The sequence below is a fragment of the Solea senegalensis genome, linkage group LG3 (assembly GCF_019176455.1).
Source record: "Solea senegalensis isolate Sse05_10M linkage group LG3, IFAPA_SoseM_1, whole genome shotgun sequence".
Lineage (NCBI taxonomy): Eukaryota > Metazoa > Chordata > Actinopteri > Pleuronectiformes > Soleidae > Solea > Solea senegalensis.
In genome coordinates this window covers 2,062,957-2,081,893 of record NC_058023.1, presented here as the reverse complement: position 1 = coordinate 2,081,893, position 18,937 = coordinate 2,062,957, and the positions used below count along the sequence as shown (strand labels likewise).

The window sequence follows — 18,937 nt, the reverse complement described above, 5'->3', positions numbered from 1 at the left end:
TCCTCGTTTGCAAACTCTCAAAAACTTCACTTTCCTGTATTTAATTTTTTCACCCTGGAGGTTTTTTTTTTTATGAATGTCTACAGAAATCTGCTTTAACTTGTCTGTGGACGGACATGGACCCATATTGCACTAGAGGGATTTAGAAAAGCAGCCTACTTTACTCACATGGTCTAGTTTTTGTCCTCATTACGCTGCAGGCGTTGTGAGGAAACGGCCCAGAGGCGGTGACCGTTCATTTCCTCTTGAGCTCTTACATGGTCGTCACCGGTGTTTGGAGAGATGTGATCAACACTTCTCTGGCATTTATTATCCTACATTCATACTACTAGAGTAATTCTATTTTAAAGCTGGGTAGGCGACCTATATCTGTGGTTATTAGCTCTGCTTTTATCAACTTCCTGTCTACAGTTTTTTGACGGATGAATCCGAAATGTTTGCAACGGGTCGGCGGTCACCCAAGTATGCTCCCATTAAATTTTGGTAAGGATCGACCCACTGATGACGTCACACAAATGATACAAATTCCAAGAAATCCCTATACAGTATAATGTCAATCGGCGACAAAGCTGCAAAACTCATCGGATTTGAACAAAATTTGCTATGTGTGTACAAGAGCGGACTCTCTAACATTATACCAAGTTTCATCTGGATCTGATCCAGATTACGGATTTGGTGACAATTTAAATTCAACGATTTTAAAGTTCAGATGTGTATATCGCAACGACATCTCAACAGATCAGGATGGATTTTGTCACGTTTATGTAAAAATTGTAATAGCTATAAGCAGGTAAAGTTCTATACAGATCCAGAAAGTTCTTCTGGATCAAAATGTAAACATTTCAGGTCTTGGTTCTAGAATCTGGTTCCAGCTCCATCTGGCCCATAACGAGAGACTTTGACCAATCACTGGACAGTTCAGGTGAAGAGAGAGGGCGCCTGCTATTGGTTGTTCTACTAAGAGGCTGCACGTACACATCCATCGCAACATCCAACATTGTTAACAACTGAGTTGGTAAAAAGGTGAAGGGGCCTAAAGTTAAGCCTTGGTGAACACCACAATGAAACTTACAGCGTTTTTTTTATAAATATTCATCAGTGCTAATAAACTAAATATCTGTGTGTACAATGAAATTTGAACAAATTAAAAAAATAAAAAGCATCTGCTGAGCTCAGTTTTTCTTTTCTTTTTTTGTGATTCATGTTTTCGTGCGGAGGAGTTTGAGATGACACGGTGTGGGCGTCAGAAGATTGCAAAATAGGATTTGTTGAATGTTTCTCCATCACATTTTTTCATTTGGGCAACAAAGAAAATATTGAGTGGAAAATGTGAAAAGTAAACAAAATGTCAAATATAAATATATATGTATATATATACATTTGACATTTTCTATATATGTACATACATATTTGTATATATATATATATATACATTATGTACATATATACATATATGTACATATTTACAGTAAATTAAAATGTGACAGAGTGGAAAAGCACACACGCGTGTGCATGACGACAACATGAGCGGAACCTTTGTCACATTAATTTATGATACAAACAGAGAAAATGTCACATTAACATAATGTCTGAGCTTTGACTGCAGCTCTGCTAAAGCCGACTAATCTCACCGCGTCCTCTCTTTCTCGCTCTGTGCTCCTGTGTTAATGATGATTTTTACACCGGCACAAAACAACAACAAAAAAAATACCAAATAATACAAATAATATGATCATCATCTGCTATGTTTTCTTTCTGTTGTGGTGCAGTAAAAAAAAATCTATCTCAAACACACTGCGGCACGACCGAGCCGTTTATACATCAGCCCACACACACACACACACACACACACACGTCCTGTTTTCTTTGTTTTTGTTTCACTTGAGGAAAAAAAAAATTGCTGTAAGTTGTTTTCACTGAACCTCTGAATGTGGTTTGTCACTAACGAGGCCGGCGATCGGGAGTCCCAGAAGCAACAGGAGTCACTCGTGGGCCCTGGGATGAGTCAGCGGTTCATGTGAATACATGAATAAATAATAAAGTTCAATTATTTTAAATTAACCTCCTTTCATTCAGTGTTATTTCCCTGTTTTTTGGGGAGAATTTCTACATTTCTAACACTAAAATGCTACATTGATCTGTCGGCTGGTGTAAACTCTGCTACAACACGGAGATACTGATACATAAAACACTGTTTTTAACACTGGGTATTGCTAATCTTGACTGTGATGAACCTCAGGAGGAGGAGAAGAAAGCAACAGTTGAACAAGACGCAAGGTGTTTTAGTGAAATTAAGAGTAAACACAAAGGAAAAGTAGTGAAAGGAAACCCTCTGTTACAGGTTTCACTGACTCATAAAAAGGTGAAGGGATGGATGCTAAAACCTGACAACAACGACTTTGGCTCTATTTACACGTTTATGGCTACTTGGACTCAAATGTAAACTACGTTAATAGGAGGAGCTACAGTTAAGGAGTCGGTAAAGAGTCAATCCTGATGTTCAATAACAGAGCCAAGTGTCCGGTGAAGAACCACCTGAGACAACTCTAGAACAGGAGAACACGCAATTGCAGGGTTCGTCTCATCCGAAAGGTCCTCGCTGAAGTTAAAGATCTACTCAGATCTACAGGGAACAGCGTGAAACGTCTCCTCGTTTACTTCCCATAGTCACCTCTCGTTGTTTTGATGGTACAAACCATACCAGACTTGCAGCGGGTCGTCGTTGACGCCCTCAGCCTCGGATGACTCGACTTCTTCGCCCACCGGCTCGTCAGCATCTCTAGAGAGTCAACGTGTTGACGTGGGAAAAAAAAACACTTTCCGTTCCGTCCTAGTGTTCCCGATCGCGACGTCGCACCGGCACCGCAAACAGTGGCAGGGTCCTCGAGGGCGACGACAGCTCGGGGTCAGAGTTCGTCGAGGCTGGGTCGCACGCCTTGGCGGCGCGGCGGTCCGCAGACGCCGCAGCGGAAAAGTCCTGGCAGACCTCGTAGGAGCACTTCCTCTTCTGGAGGGCCTCAGCTCGGACGGCGAGGGAGCGAGCGCACACCGTCAGGAGCACGATGAGTGTGCCGAGCAGGAGCGACACCATGGGCCAGAGGACACAGTGCAACAGGACGCTGGTGTCGTGGGAGCGGCGCCACAGAACGTCATCGGGTCTGAAAACACATGGAAAACATTCAGGTAGAGACATTAGAGAAATACTTACATTTAAAAGTTCTACTTTGTTTGAATTGTGGCTAAGTCAGAAAGTCGGAATTTCTGACCAATGCATGTTCCACTTGTACATGGAAGTCGTAATTTCCCAGTTACGATCATTGGTGCACGCTATGATGGGCGCTGTTGCGCTGTCCCCGGAAGTCAGGAGCGCTGAATGTGGACATTCGTCTTGTGGCGACCCCTGGTGTCACCAAGTGTCTGGTGTTTGTTTTGTGCCTGGGGTTTCATTGGTGTCAACTGGGAACACCTGGGTCGGTGCTCCCAGGCCTATATAATCAAGGCCCTGTGGCCCATTCGGCCCTTCCCTCTGCTGCTTCTGGTTGGTATGGTTTGAGTTGTCCTGAGTTGTTGGGTTTGGTTTAATTTGTTGTTTTTTCCTTTGCAGGCACGCTGCCAGTGTGGCGAGATCAGCAGCATGGCCTTATGTATATTGTTTTGTACACTTTACAACATACACACACCTTTCCCCTCACGCACACAGTCGTAAACGTCGCCTTTACACCAATTCACTAGTTTCATAGCAGGAAACAGACTCGGTGTCACAACTGAAGATCCCGCGTCACAACAAAATAAGCTATGCAAAGCCGAAAAATCCGTTGGCCGCCAATACACGGGCCGATTGCCGAGGGCCCCTGAGGTTGATGTGAAATATGGTGCAAACATTTAATAAATAGATGCATAAGAGGAACTCTTACCTTTTTTTTTCACATGACCGCCCCCTACTGACCGAGTATGTAAAGCACTTTGTGTCTGTATACTTTCGGACATATAATAAATCTGTGATAGATTGTGTGTTGTTCTAATTCAGATTTAGCAAACAGTTGTATCTTGACAATGAAACAGTAGAAAAGTACATTTGCAAAACAAAGAGAAAAGACTAGATTGATATTATGATCGCACGACTTACTTTTACCTCTTTATTCAGGTCACTGCTTTGACAGAAAATTGATGAGATGGGGTAGTAAAAACAGATTTTCTTTGGCGTAATCCTGCCATTATTCAGAGGCGATACTTACCCGTGACCTTGGCGAGGGTTTTATTTTTATCTCTGTACCAGAAGGATCAAGATGAGGAAACTCTGCCTCGTAAATGAGGGACCGGGGGGACGTGGCGGACGAGGAGACTAAGAGTAAGAATTGGAACATTCACGGGGGCTTTGTATTTGTTTCAGAGGTGATGAGAACTTTGGATTCCAGAGAAGCACTGGAACTATTTAACACACTTTGAAGACATGTGTGTTGAATAGTCATGTCAAATTAAAGAATTAATAATCAGAATGAAGTTTACGAACCAACAGATGACATCACGATTGTTAACATTTCACTACATTAGCTTTCAAGGGCCCATTTTGTCCAAAAAACAATAGTCCACGTAAACAAGTTTAGTGTCAAACACAAAACAAAAATGTGTTGTATAAGTAAAAAAATAAGTGATAATCAGTGGAAAGTGATAAGTGTCAGGTTTATGTCGGGTTAGCAGAGAAAAAAAAAGCAGCCCAGAGGATTAATGTACAGCAAAAACATCTGACCAGAGAGAATTTAGTGACCAGAAGATTGTAAATGGAGCAGAAGAACAGCAGAGTTCAACCCGACAGTATTATTATTGTTTTACAGTCTTCTGCTGGAACATTTTCTCGTGAAAGATGGGTTTTCAAAAAGAGGTCAGAGATCGTTGGCTGTAATAATGTGAAGTAGAGGAGGTTTTTGTGCTGCAACACAGCCATCCCGTAATCTCCCCGTGGCAACAATGATCTTTAATTTTCACAACCTCACACATCCTCCTGTTTCCAATTTATCTGCAACACACCTTCAGATAGACCGCACCAGTGTGTGTGTGTGTGTGTGTGTGTGTGTGTGTGTTCCTCACCTCCTCTGCTGGTTAAAGAAGCAGGTGAACGACTGGCTGCTGACCTCCTTGGTGAAGTAATCCTCCCACCACAGGACGCTGTCTTTATTCTTCTGGTTGTCTCGCTCACAGGGAGGAACGTACGAACACTGAGACGCACAAAGACATCAAAAAATTTACAGCGCAAAATGTCGTCAACCTGAACGGCTGTTTCTGACATTTGACCACAAACACACAGGTGCTTTGGAACTTAAAGTAGATTTTGGAACTATAAGTAGATTTTGGAACTATAAGTAGAATTTGGAATTATAAGTAGAATTTGGAATTATAAACAGAATTTGGGATTATAAATAGATTTTGGGACTATAAGTACATTTCTGACAGTAAGGTGAAATTCAGGCCTTATCCAAACAGAAACAGAACTTTCCCTCTACAATCCCTTTTCTAAAGTTTTCCATAAACACAGCATTGTTTCTATGCCAGGCCTGTATGTGGTACTGTAAGAAATACACCATAAAACAGTAGAATAAGACTTGTGAGCTGTGTACAAACTCCATATAAGAAGAATAAGATATATACGACAAAGGAAAGGCTGGCGTTCTGGGACCCATTTCCCAGCCAATAAAAACTTTTGTGGATCTTCCTGAACTTGTTCTCACTCTCATGTCTTGACGAACAAACATGGCAAGGTTATTGTGAGAGGACACGACATCACTGTGCGCTCTATGAAGATGAGTGTGATTACCCAGCAGGGGGCGCAGTAATGGGGTCAGAAGAAAATGAGTGTTTGATTTACTGATTGGCCCCGCAAGGGATCTGCATCACACACACACACACACACACACTCGCGCACATACACAAACACACACACATGCACGCACACACACAGGTTCACTTTGCAGGAGGTTGATTGTCGCCAGAAATGTAACTAAGAATCAGCTGGTTTCTATGTTGATGTGATTGTAGTGTGTGTGTGTGTGTGAACGGACTCTTCTTTATTGCCTTATGTGACGCTAACGTTAGCCACGCGCTAAATTCCAAGAATGGCGTAAAAAAATAAAAATAACACGGGTTTACAAATCATCACTTGAAGGCGTCAAACATAGTATGTAACTATGTTTACTCACATGAGTAACTATGTGATATTTTTGTGTATCAAATCAAATTTAGTCTTGGAGCACCTTTAGTATTTTTCTTTAAGTATTCCTTGTGTGTGTGTGTGTGTGTGTTGTCCTTCAGGAGCCACCGTACTACTTAGATTTATCTGTGTATGTACTTTTTAAAAAAACGTCATCTCTGTCTTCACATTGTGACTAGAATTGTTTCTTCTTTTTTGTTTCACTGCATCTCGTCCATGTACTCTGTGTGTGTGTGTGTGTGTGTGTGTGTGTGTGTGAGGTCATTGTCAGCTCACCGCCGCGCTCGCTCAGCTCAGCAGCCGTTTATCACCGGGCCAATCAAACGCACCTCGTCCCAATGACATCAAAAGTGGGTCGCCTCGGCTGGATGATTGCGGTTGCCATGACACCCGGCTGAGGTTACAGTTGCATGTGTGTGTGTGTGTGTGTGTTTGAGGTCTCAACAAATGTCCTTAATGAGATCAATGCAGAGTGTGTATTGATCTGTGCCTTCAAAGACAACCTTTTTACACACATTCTGTTTCAAACAATAGTTTGTAAAAAAAATTGTTTTAATGCTTTTCTAGGACAGGGGGGGTTCAACCTCCGGCTCTACAGCCACATGTGTGTTTATCCAATTTTCCAATATTTATTTCAGAGGTAAAAACAGTGATGAAATGTCCACAGTTTTCTTTTTTCTACTTTTTAAATTTCATAAATGCAACAAACTAAGTTTCTGATGTTTTCTTCATTTTATGGGTCAAATAGGTTTTTTTCTGCACCAGATTATATTTATTTGGGTGGAGAAGGGACAAAAATGGCTTTTTTAATACTATCTTATGTTTAATATCTAAATCTTTAACTCTTTTAACACAAATGTGTTAAAAACTAATGCTTTTTATTCCAATTTTGAGCATTTTTTTATGACAGCAATCTTTATGTTTGTCCATTTTATCCCCGCAGTGGCCACTCTGTAACGAGGAAATTGACATTATACAACATCAGAACACAGGCCGCCACCTGTGGCCCCTCGCAGTATTACAACGTGTGTTTCAGAGAATCTGGGCTAATTTTCTGGGTTTAACTTGAATAAATTGATATTATTAATTTTTTACGATCGGTATTGGGAGATAATTACTGACGTGATCATGTCTGATTGTTTCTGACGATAAACGAACACAAGCGGAGACTGTGGTGACGTGATGAGAGACAGCTGCCCTTTGTCTCATACAAGCTCATTATGAATTTAAATAGATGATCAGTGTGTGTGTGTGTGTGTTCAATGACCTGCTGTTGCCTTTCTGTCTGACTCCAACTCTGCACATGAATAAACAGATTAACCCCAGGCCACGTCTGTGTATGTGTGTGTGTGTGTCCACCTGTCTCTGGAGAGTGGATGAACAGGACAGAGATGAATCAGCAGGTTCAGTCTGCACTCATTTTAGCAGGTGTGTGTGTGTGTGTGTGTGTGTGTGTGTGTAAAAGGTGTGTTTCCATAAGTCTATTTTTATGTGCATTAAAAATAATTCCCTTCCTGACGCAACCCTACCAAATTATCCAGGATTGGGACCGGGACTAGGAGCAGGAGTCAATTATTTTAGAGCGTCCAATTATCACAATCAGTGTGAAGCAAAGGGGGATTGGGCAGCTTGCTCAGAGGTATTTGAACCAGCAACCCTTCCCCGGTTTTCAGTTGTCAGTAAAAAAAACAAAACAAAAAAACTCACACTTTCTGTTATAGTAAAAAGTAAAAATGTTTGTTTCTTGTGATTTAAAAAATAAATAAATAAATAAAACTGAATGGATGATGGAGGGAGGGGAGGCGAGTGAGGCAGAGAGTATCCCCAGAGGCAGAAGCTCCTGGCTGGGCAGGGAGACGCCGAGGCTCCCCTCAACATCCTGGAGCTCCTGAGGCCCCTCTGCCTCATTATTACAGTTAATTAGTTTAACACACACAGGCGCACACTCACACACACGTGGCTTCATTAATTAAAATCTGTATTTCCAGACATTTCGTGTCCTCAAAGAGACAGTAAAAAACTAAGAAGTGAGGACATTCTTCATTCTTCAGTCAGTCATTAGTGTGAGTTCAAAGTTCAGCGTTAATATTAATAATACGATGATGGTAGACGTCTGAGGTCAAAGGTCTGTGTGTGTGTGTGTGTGCGTGTGTGTGTGTGTGTGTCTCAGCTCTCCAGTGAGGAGACATTCAGGACATAATTAAGTCATAAATGAGGAAATTACTCTTGGCTGTAATTGGTTAACTGGAACCACCCACCGACTGTCATCTCCTCTCTTCCTTCCTCTCATCATCATCATCATCATCATCATCACCTTTTCCACGGCTTAAAAACACGCGGCGCGTCACTGCTCCTTTAAACGACTGAGGGTTAAGGAGGTTTATTAGATTAAATTAAAATCTGACGACTCACCGTCACACTCAACCGGCAGAGGTGGATTATTATTATTATTGTTGATTATTGATCGGTTAAACATTGACTGATACATAATCGATAACCACTCACATAGTCAAAGGATACAAAAACATCCATAGACGGACACTGTGAAGTGACCTGTTTGTGATGTTAGCTTAAAATGATGTCATAATATTCCATAATTTTGTCACCAACAGTGATATTGGTGACCATACGCCAACATTCCAAATTTCAAAATAAAAGCACTTGTTTTGCTCTCAGTATTATATACCGTACAGTATTAAGTGGCGGGCCGCATGATAGTGATTGAGGGGGCCACATGTGGTCCACAGGCTGCGAGTTTGAGACCTCTGGTTGAGTGCTTTAATTACTGTCGTCCATATGTTGTTATTTACTTCCTATTTTAATTCTGTATTTGTTATTTATGGATTCATTTTGCATCATTAATGACTATACATCATTCAATATCAAAACAAAGACTTTTACTTTGAAATTTTGTTTTGAGGTTTTTTAATTTTATTTTGAAAAAAACGAGTGATACACAGTTTCAAACCCTGACCATTTCTGGGTTTGGGACCAGCACTAGGATTACTAGTGGGCTTCAGAGCAGAGGGCTCAATTTCATACGGTCGGCCACTTAATTCCAAGTTTACAAAATAAATTGTAACTTTTTATGGTTCCATATCAATGCAGACACTTTTATTTTGAAATATCATCATAAATATTATTATTTACTGTCCTTTTCCCCAAAAAGTTGACTGAACTTGACACCCGAGTGGCCCTCGGGTCATTTCAGTTTGAGACCCCTGCTTTAGAGGGTCCAATCAACTCCACTCAGTGTGACATAATGGGGGTTGGGCACCAGTGCGTTGTTCACCTCTGGGGATTTGAACCAGTGATCCTCCGCTTACAAGCCAAGTTGCCTTTATACAGCACTTTTCTAGTCTTTGATGACCACTCAAAGCTACAGTTACTCTTCCAAACCCATTCACATGGAGGAGAAACGTGGGGTGAAGTGTCTTGCTGGGAATCAAACCCCAGAACCATTTGGGTCATAAGACAACTTGCCCCACCACTGATCTACCGTCGCCCACGTGTGTGACTTCAGTTCAAGTCGACGTGATTTGTCTGAAGACAAGGACTTGATGTTGTTTTTGTTTTTGAATGGGATTATCAGAGGATGTAAGTTAATACATTTATTATTAAGATAATCATTCATCATCCAAATGTTTGTTTTGAATATATTATTAACTCTTAATTCTATATATTAACACACACACACACACACACACACACACACACACACACAGCAGCTCATTCACGTGTAAAAAACTCTGCCAGTCCATTTATTTCACTCTCGTCTGCTCAGTTCATTTTTACTTTGAACAGAAATGAACTCTTGACCTCAATAAGCTGCAGATGGTTCAGCTGGTGTGTGTGTGTGTGTGTGTGTGTCACAATAACAGTCCAGTTATCACACTAATATATGGACTAGCCTCGTCTGCTCAGAGCCATTCTGTTGGTAATGTGTCATTTATTAAAAGACTTTTACTCCTAAAAACTAGGAGTAGGTAAAATGAACACATGAAGTTTGAATACCCGGTCGACGGAAAGTCAAGAAGTGAGAGGAGATTGATGTTAAAATGTTGATTTGTGACTAAAAACACAAGATTTAACCGCTGCCGTAATGGTGACGCTGGAACGTAGCGATCGCAGGTTAGCAGAGCAGTGTGTTTCACGGCTAAAGTTTGTTAGCTAATGCTGCTAATGTGATATTTGCCATGTCGGCCATTGTATAATTTAAATCGCTACTTAAAACCCACCTGTTCAAAACTGCTTACACCCAACTGTCTATTAACCACTGTTTTATTTCAGTCCTGTCCTTTGTTTTGTTTTGTGTTTGTACAGCGTCTATATAAATATGATGTATTATTATTATTATTATTATTATTGTTGTTGTTTTGGGAACACTTTCAAACACTCAATGAACCGTTTTAAACACAGTTTTAAACACTGACAAAGTTAGACACACTCTAGTTTGAATGTCACTGTTTTGATGTTACTTTAACACAGAAAGAGTTAAATACACACTGAAATAGAGCTAAATTTTAAGATTTTAGTTAAATACACTCTCACAGAGACCCATATATATACATTTCAGTCTGTTTTGCCATGAAATTAACATAATATTTTCCATACTTGTGTCGCAGCGGATGCAGATATACATTTTCTTTGTTATATAAATTAAATAAACATAAAAATAATAGCTGTAGAGGGTGCTAGCCTGGAAGTCGAGGAAGCCGCAGGTTAGTCTGCCGACTGTTTTGGGTATTCTATCGTATTCTAAATGTTGTATTAACTTAAAAACACAGACACTTATGAACATAAAGGTTGAAAAATCCCATAATACCCCTTCACCAGGGTTGAAGTGAAGAGGATTTACATGAAAACACGTTTTCAAAAAACGTTTAAAAACCGCAGAGAGAGAGAGAGTTGTCGGTGTCGCCGCTGTTGATCTTAATGTCATGTCAGTCATCGGTCCACAGGCGGCTCCATTAACTAATCGCCCCCTATAGACACAACACCAATTAACTGCAGCTCTCTCTCTCTCTTTCTCTCTCTCCGTCCACGACCTCCGCGTCCACTTACAGACGCAATTAACGCTCAAAGTGTCGCCTCATTAGTGTGTGTGAGGTAAAAGGTCACGGAGCTCGACGTGTTCTCCCGTCCTGGATCTTCCAACACTGTCCAATAATCCTGGATCTTTTTTCAGTGAGAATTACTGTTGTGAATTACAGTTTTTGGGGCCATGTTAGAGGTTAGACATGCTTAAATTGGGGTTGTAATCCAGATTAGAAATCAACAAATATGGATTTTTCCATGCCGATTTTGGGTACATATACGTAATTTTTTCCTCCACTTGATGAAATATAACTTTTTAACGATAATAAATAATGCAGAAACTTCAATGATTAATTATTGAACAACACTAATGGTCTGTTTTTCCCAATCTACACTTTATGTCTGCACTGCATTGCAAATATATACACTATTATTGTATCAGGTAAAAAATTGCAGATAAATACATTTAAATGTCACTGCTGATTATTAAAAATTGGCAAATAATGGCCGACTAATTATTCGTACTACCTCTGTATACAGATGCTCATTTCAGATTATTATTGTATTAAATACTGGTCAGACTGGTTAAAAGGCCCAGTGTTTAAACTTTAGGAGGAATTATTTTCAGTTGGCACAAATCTAAGATAAAACAATCAGTGTACAGTCACCTGATATTGTTGTTTTTCATTTCAAGAGCAGGGTCAACTCTACAGAGTCAGCCACTTTGGACCACCATGTTTCTACAATGGCCCACAGAGGACAAACTAAACATCTGATAACTGAAGGCTAACATGTTTGACGCGAGGGCTCTTCAGGTGCAACATAATATTTCTCTGTTTTCCCAGCTTCTTAAATGTGAATGTATTCTGTTCTTTTTGTTCCATAAAACAAAAGAAATCTGAAAACTGAATCATTTTTGGTTTGTGGACAAAAGCAAAAGACATCATTGCCAGGTTTGACCAACATTTCATTTAAAACGATTACTGGATTAATCTGCAGATAATTGAATTGAATTATGTAAAATAGTCTTTAGCTTCAGCCTAATATTTGTGACCAAGTTTGTTTTGGTGTCAAAATTCAAGCAGAAAACAAGGATTCACACATTTTTCTGTGTGTGAATAAAATTTGACTCGACCTGGTCAGAGATTTCTGTCTCTGTCTCTCTGTCTGTCTCACTGTCTCTGTGTCTCTCCGTCTCTCACTAGTTGTACAGAAAAGGTCAGAGTCTCTGCGAGCGACTGTGACATCAGCCAGGATTTCTGAATGAAGCGTGACTTGTATTTCTCTCTCTCTGTCTGTCTGTCTGTCTGTCTCTCTTCCTCTCTCTCTTCACATCATCTCTTCTTTGTGGTCGCCATGGCGACCGGGGCGTCATCTCTCTCTCTCTCTCTCCCTATATTTACTCGGTTGCCATAGCGACGTTGCCAGACACATACTAAAAGAGAAGTGGTGGTCTCACACACACGCAGACAGATGGATGGACACTCGCCGTCTGTCTGTGTCTCAACTGCACATGTGGACACCCGAACGTCTCATGTCTTTGTCCATTTTGACTGAAGAGTTGAGACATTCCAACGTTTATTTAGACGTTTTTTTTCACACATCTCTAAAGTCACAGCAACAGTTTTTGTTTATCTTTGCCTCGATAATCAACAGGAAAACCTTTACGTCAGTGCTCTCACGTCTGTGAACGTGTGGAAAAATCCATGAGAATCCGGGTTTTCAGCAGCCGTGAGCAGATAAAAAGACGGCTGATGGTGATTTTTTCAAAAAACGCAGCTGCATGACGCGAGGAGACAAAACAGAAATAGACACGCGAGACATAACACACTATTAAAACACTGAGAGAAGGAGCTGAGAGAGAGCCATTAACTAAACAGCTGACAGGGAATTCATCACAGCTGATGCAGTGTGTGTGTGTGTGTGTGTGTACACCATCGCACACGTACGTCTTGTCACTCATTACATTAGGAAATTAGAATTAGAATATCAGCGTCCACCCCAAATACAAAGTCATTTTTCACATTATGAGGGTGTGAATATATGTAAAATGTATATAAAATGTCAGAAACTAAAGCAAACAGTGCTAATTTCATGTACAGCAAGTAACGTCAGGAGATATTGTGTCATTCATTCATTTTTTAAGTAGATCAAAGCCCGCGGTGTACTTTTAAGGACATGCCGCGAGTGCCGAAGTACGCGTCACATATCGTAGACCCTGGTGTACTCACGCATCAGTCAGAATTCTGAGATTAAAGTCAAAATCAAATAAGCAAACAAAAACGAGTCTAAAAGAGAGTTTGTTAAAAAAAAGTAGGGGCCCCAACATTTAGCCTTGGGGAACACCACAGTTTGGCTTACAGCTTTTAAATGATTATTAGGGTCAGAGCACAGACTTCTTATTCTAATTGTCCTCGAAATCACGTTTTTGAGGGCTTTTCCCTGCCCCTGCCTCCCAGAATTGTGCGACTGCATCAATCCCGGTGGAAATTTACGCATAAAAGTCGTTTTTTATGTTTCAGGTACATGAATGAAATTTGGTACATGCGTTAATCATGTCAGGACAATCCAAAAAGTCAATGACGACTTTGCCATAAGTCCTATAGGAAGCTCCGCTATCTTTGGTTGAACGGCCGTTTTAGGCAATTTGGGACCAGTGATATTTAATTGAACTTTTTCCGCCAAATGAATCGCGTTACAGGGCCTTGCTACAGTCCAAAACTCACAATATTTATTGTGAACGCTCAATCAGGCCTGGTCCAAATTTACATCTGAAAGTGGTTCTGTGAATGTGAGTAGAACATTTGATGATGTGGGAGGGGCAAAAAACAGAGCCCAGCCCACCGTCTAAATGTGGCCTGAACAGCTGGCTTATCGTAAAAATCAGGGCAAATGTGTAGTAGGTCGAGATGAAGAAAAAAATGTGTTAATCAAACAGCTGATTAATTTTTTTTATATTTTCCTGAAAACGAATTTATTAAGTCATTTAACACTTTTTAACACTCTCACACTTTTCATCGCTTTTTTGAAAACAGTCCAGATTTATGTAATCTGCATTTAAATGAACAGGCTCTCGGAGACTGAAATGACCTCATAGCATATTATATATTTAAATGATACTTATAATAAACTTGTTTTTATCTTTTTCTTCTGTTGAATTAATCAGCAGCATTGACATGAAACAAAAAATAAACTCACAAACTGACAAATAAAGAGAATTTAAAAGTAATAAAAGGTGTAATTTTTGGACATTTTTGCTCATAAAAAAAGTCTCAAATTATGAATTTGGGGTTCTCACCTTTGGGTTGAGGACCAGCTGTTGCTCATCAAAGTGCAGCAGCGCCACAGAGTTGGACTCCGAGTTGTTGACAAAGATCTGGAGGCAGGGATACAGTGACGTCCCCTTACAGTCGGCGCCACACGTGAACACGCACTCGAACATTTCCTCTGGACGCAGCACAGACACAACCTGAGAGACGAGAGGACGAAGACGTGAGAGCAGGAAAACTACGTCTTCAACAAGAAATATGAGCGATATTAGCATCAGTGTTAGCGCCGACAAGTTTTGAACTTTATAATCTTTCCCTTCATATATTCTTCGTTTAATATCGTTGTTAAGAAATTTACTGAATCTTTTCATGTTAGCAAAGAAATAAAGAACTTAAATAAGTGACAGCTACATAAATTTGGTTAACTTGAACTAAAGTGACCTAACGGTAATTTGAATTAACTTAATTGATTTGAGGATTAGGGCCACATGTGTACTCTTTCTTTTGGAGATAAGACAACTCAAAAGTTTAAAGTCAAACTTCAAAGAAAACTGTGAGAATCCTGAGATTTCAGAACTCAAAAGTTTGAAGATAGAATTCTGAGATTAAAGTCAAACTTCAAAGAAAACAGTGAGAATCCTGAGATTTCAGAACTCAAAAGTTTGAAGATAGAACTCCGAGATTAAAATCAGAATTCTGACTATTTCGGAATTCTGGGGGGAAAAGTCTGAGATTCTGAGATTAAAGCAATAATTCTTTTGTGGAGTGTATTTCTCCGAATTCTAAGAAAAAAAGGCAAAATTCAAAAAAATTCAAAAATTTAAAGTCAGAATTCTAAGATCAATGTCAAACTTTTTTTAAATTATTATTTTTTTTAATTCAGTGATTTTCCATATTTTTTCCATATAAAAATCTCTTGAGTTCAGTAATTCTGTATAAAAAGTCTGATTGACAGACAGATTAATTCCACTCTGAACCTTGTGCAGATCTGAGTCTCTCTTCATCCTCTTTGAGGTCAATGCGGTAAAGTCCAGTATTGAGATTTATGTTTTATTATTAATCTGTGGATTAGGGAGCGACAGAACTCTCTCTCTCTCTCTCTATGTGTCACATGTGAAGGAAAAAAAGAAAAAAACTTCCACTCTCTGTAATGCATGAACGATATTTCAGGACAATGCCATAAAGCTAACAGCTGAAATAAATCAGCCTGGCATGAATTCATCATCCACAGTGAGCAGCAGCAGTAGCTCGGTCTGTAATTTATGACATTAAAATGCTTCAAAACGCTGCGTAAACAGAGGACGTAAAGAGTCACGACTCTGAAGTGACACAGTGAGAGGGAGGAGGAGGAGGAGGAGGAGGAGGGGGAGAGAGAAACGCTCGCCGCTTATCGACAACTACAAATTTTCGCCATCGATTCTGTGAAATATGTTCGACGGTTGTTTCTGCAAAAACCTGGACGTGACAAACAAACCAAAGATTTTCATGATTTAGCGTTAAATATCTTTTTTTCAGAAAAAAAAATTGTGATATATATATATATATATACATACATATATACGTATGTATATATATATATATATATATATATACATGTGTATATGTATATATACATGTGTATATATATATCTATATATATATAAAAAAATATATATATATATGTAGTGATAATTAAATAAGAACAAAAACCTACAAAATAATCGTATCTCGGAACCTGAAATCACAGAAACACTCATTCATAATTAAAACAGTTAATGATGACCTATTTCTTGCAGTTGTGGTAAAGAAACATGAGTTAAACATCTTGTCACTGGACAGTATAGATTATGTAATTTTGCTGCTGTGATATAATATAAAAATCCTCTTTTTAATCCGTTTTATTTCCCTCTATGAGATAACTGACAAACAGACGAGTCACTGATCCGCCTCACACACCGACAGTGTGAGTGATGATTGACAGCTCGCTGACACGGATCCTGTCACTTCTGCCTCATCAACACCACTGTCTGTCAAAGATTTTACTCTTCCCCCCCACACCAAACCCCATAGAGAAAATCAACGATTTTAGCTCACGGGGACATAGGAGCTGCCTCGTGTGGTCACTTGGTGTCACTGAAATAAATCGGAATGTAGGATTTTAAAGGCCGAATTAACAAAATAAGACATTTGAAGTTAATGATGGAGGCAGCAGTGGATCAACAACTCCTGTGTGCTGTGATGTCAAAATCAATGATTTTCTCTATGGGGTTTCGTGCAATACCCAACCATAAGAAACTTAAGAAACTCCCATTTCAGTCACAATATTAGCTGATTTACATTTTTAAACTACTAAGCTGTTAACCCAATTTACCAACAACTTTATATTAAATAAATAATAAAACAACATGCTTTTTTTAATCAGTGCTTAATTAAAGTGTTTGTGATATTTAAGTTTTTTTAGATCATATAAAAATCAATCTTCCGACTAGTATCAAACCGTATGGTATCCGCTGGAATACCAATATTGTTCAATATATATACATATATGTATGTATGATATACATACATATATGTATATATATATATATATATATATATATATATATATATATATATATATATATATATATATATATATATATATATAAATATATATATATATATGTACATACATAAACAAAATGTAATACTACAACTCTAATTATTAATATTTACTAAATTTAGAGCTAAAAACATCCACTGTTGCATGAAAGTATTCAATATTGCAACTTAATAATCACAATAGTAATCATCATATATATATATATGTATGTATATATATATATATATATATATCGATATATAATTTTCTTTCATATTTTATGATCTATTAAATGTTTTGATTCCGATTTTTTTTTTTAAACCCACAACTTTTACATTCAACTTTGACTCACTATCAAAACTTCTACTTTAATTATCTGCTATTTATCGCGATAATTATGGATATCGTCTGATTAAAAAAAAACAAAACAAAAAAACAACTTTTTTTAACGAGATCACATTTTCGATCAAAAGTATTAAATTAATATTATGCGGTTTTTTTACACTGCAACGCTGATAATAGAAGTTCTTATATTGATTAAAATCGTGATCGTCAGCTCCGGTGACTCCGTGTCGGAGCTCCCGCGGCTCCGGAGGCAGTCAGCGGGGCAGCGCGCAGCTGCTGGCCGGGCTCACCGTGCAGTTGGCCGGCTTGCTCTGGAGACTCTGCAGCGTCGGGCTGAGCCAGCAGAAGCCCAGGATGAAGAGGCTCAGGATCCCGCAGGCGATCAGGAACAAGCCCAGTCGGATACTCTTGTCCTCGGCCTCCGAGTACTCATACGACACCCGGATCTTCGCCATGGCAGCCCCGCGGAGTCTGCTGCCTCCGCCGGCATGGAGAGGAGGAGGAGGAGGTGGTGGTGGTGGTGTTGGTGGAGGAGGAGGGGGGAGAGGATGAAGAAGGAGGAGGAGGCTGTGTCTCCTGCTGCTGATAAACTGTTGAGTTTAAACACCGTCTGTTTTCTGTCTGTGAATCTGTTCGTCTCCCTCAGGCTTCATTTATCCTCCCTCCATCATCATCATCATCATCATCATCATCATCTCTCTCTTTCTCTCTCTCTCCTCCTCCTCCTCCTCACTTCCTTCCTCCCTTTGTTCCATAATTATCAGTTGAATTTAATTCTCTTTTATTTGTCTCGACACAAACAACGCGACTGTGGAACTGAACTCACTGTTCCCTCAAACGACACCAGAGATTTTCTCAGGTTTGTGGTCAAATATATTTGGACAGTAACTGTAGTCCTGACATCATGACGTCATAAGGTCACATTGTACATTTTAAACAGATCAGTCTGACGACGTCACTGACACCAGTTTATCCAGCAAAACACTACAGAGTTCAAACAAGTTAAATCAACCGACAAAGCTGACCAAACAACCAATCAACACCAACCGACTGACCGACAAACACCATTCAACCAACAAACAGACTAATACCTACCAAAAGTCAAACACCAGCCAACCGACAGTCAAACACCAACCAACCAGCCAACTGACCGACATTCAAACACCAACCAACCAACCAACCGACTGACTTTCAAACACCAACCAACTGTAAAACCCAAACCAACCAACCAACCAACCGACAAACAGACAAACACCAACCAACCAAAGAAATGACTAATACCAATCAACCAACCAACCAAAAAACCAACCGACAAACAGACAAAGACCAACCAACCAAAGTAATGACTAATACCAATCAACCAACCAACCAAAAAACAGACAAAGACCAACAAACCAACCGACAGTCAAACACCAACTAACCGACTAATACCAAGCAACTGACCAACTCCAACCAGCCAACCAAACAGCTTGAACCGACCGACCAACGACATCCAACCGACCGACCAACTGATGAACAGATCGA

The 18,937-nt window shown here is 39.6% G+C and overlaps 1 protein-coding gene across 1 annotated transcript; it reads right to left on the bottom strand.

The window, feature by feature from the left end:
* Positions 1–2,266: 2,266 nt before the first annotated feature.
* On the bottom strand, positions 2,267–17,928 carry LOC122766023 (calcium-activated potassium channel subunit beta-4-like). Its single transcript, XM_044020602.1, has 4 exons — positions 17,704–17,928; positions 14,538–14,708; positions 5,086–5,213; positions 2,267–3,158 (listed from the first exon to the last, which is right to left on the bottom strand). Exons 1-4 carry the CDS (start codon positions 17,866–17,868, stop codon positions 2,831–2,833), a joined length of 792 nt encoding a protein of 263 aa, XP_043876537.1. The 5' UTR covers positions 17,869–17,928; the 3' UTR covers positions 2,267–2,830.
* Positions 17,929–18,937: the final 1,009 nt, after the last annotated feature.

Bases quoted from the DNA above. Each gene is read 5' to 3' on its own strand.
- LOC122766023 (XM_044020602.1), bottom strand. From the start codon at position 17,868: ATGGCGAAGATCCGGGTGTCGTATGAGTACTCGGAGGCCGAGGACAAG. The intron at 14,709-17,703 runs GTGAGCCCGGCC...CTCGTCTCTCAG, and splicing joins GCAAGCCGGCCAACTGCACG to GTTGTGTCTGTGCTGCGTCC. The intron at 3,159-5,085 runs GTGAGGAACACA...ATGTGTTTTCAG, and splicing joins TTCTTTAACCAGCAGAGGAG to ACCCGATGACGTTCTGTGGC.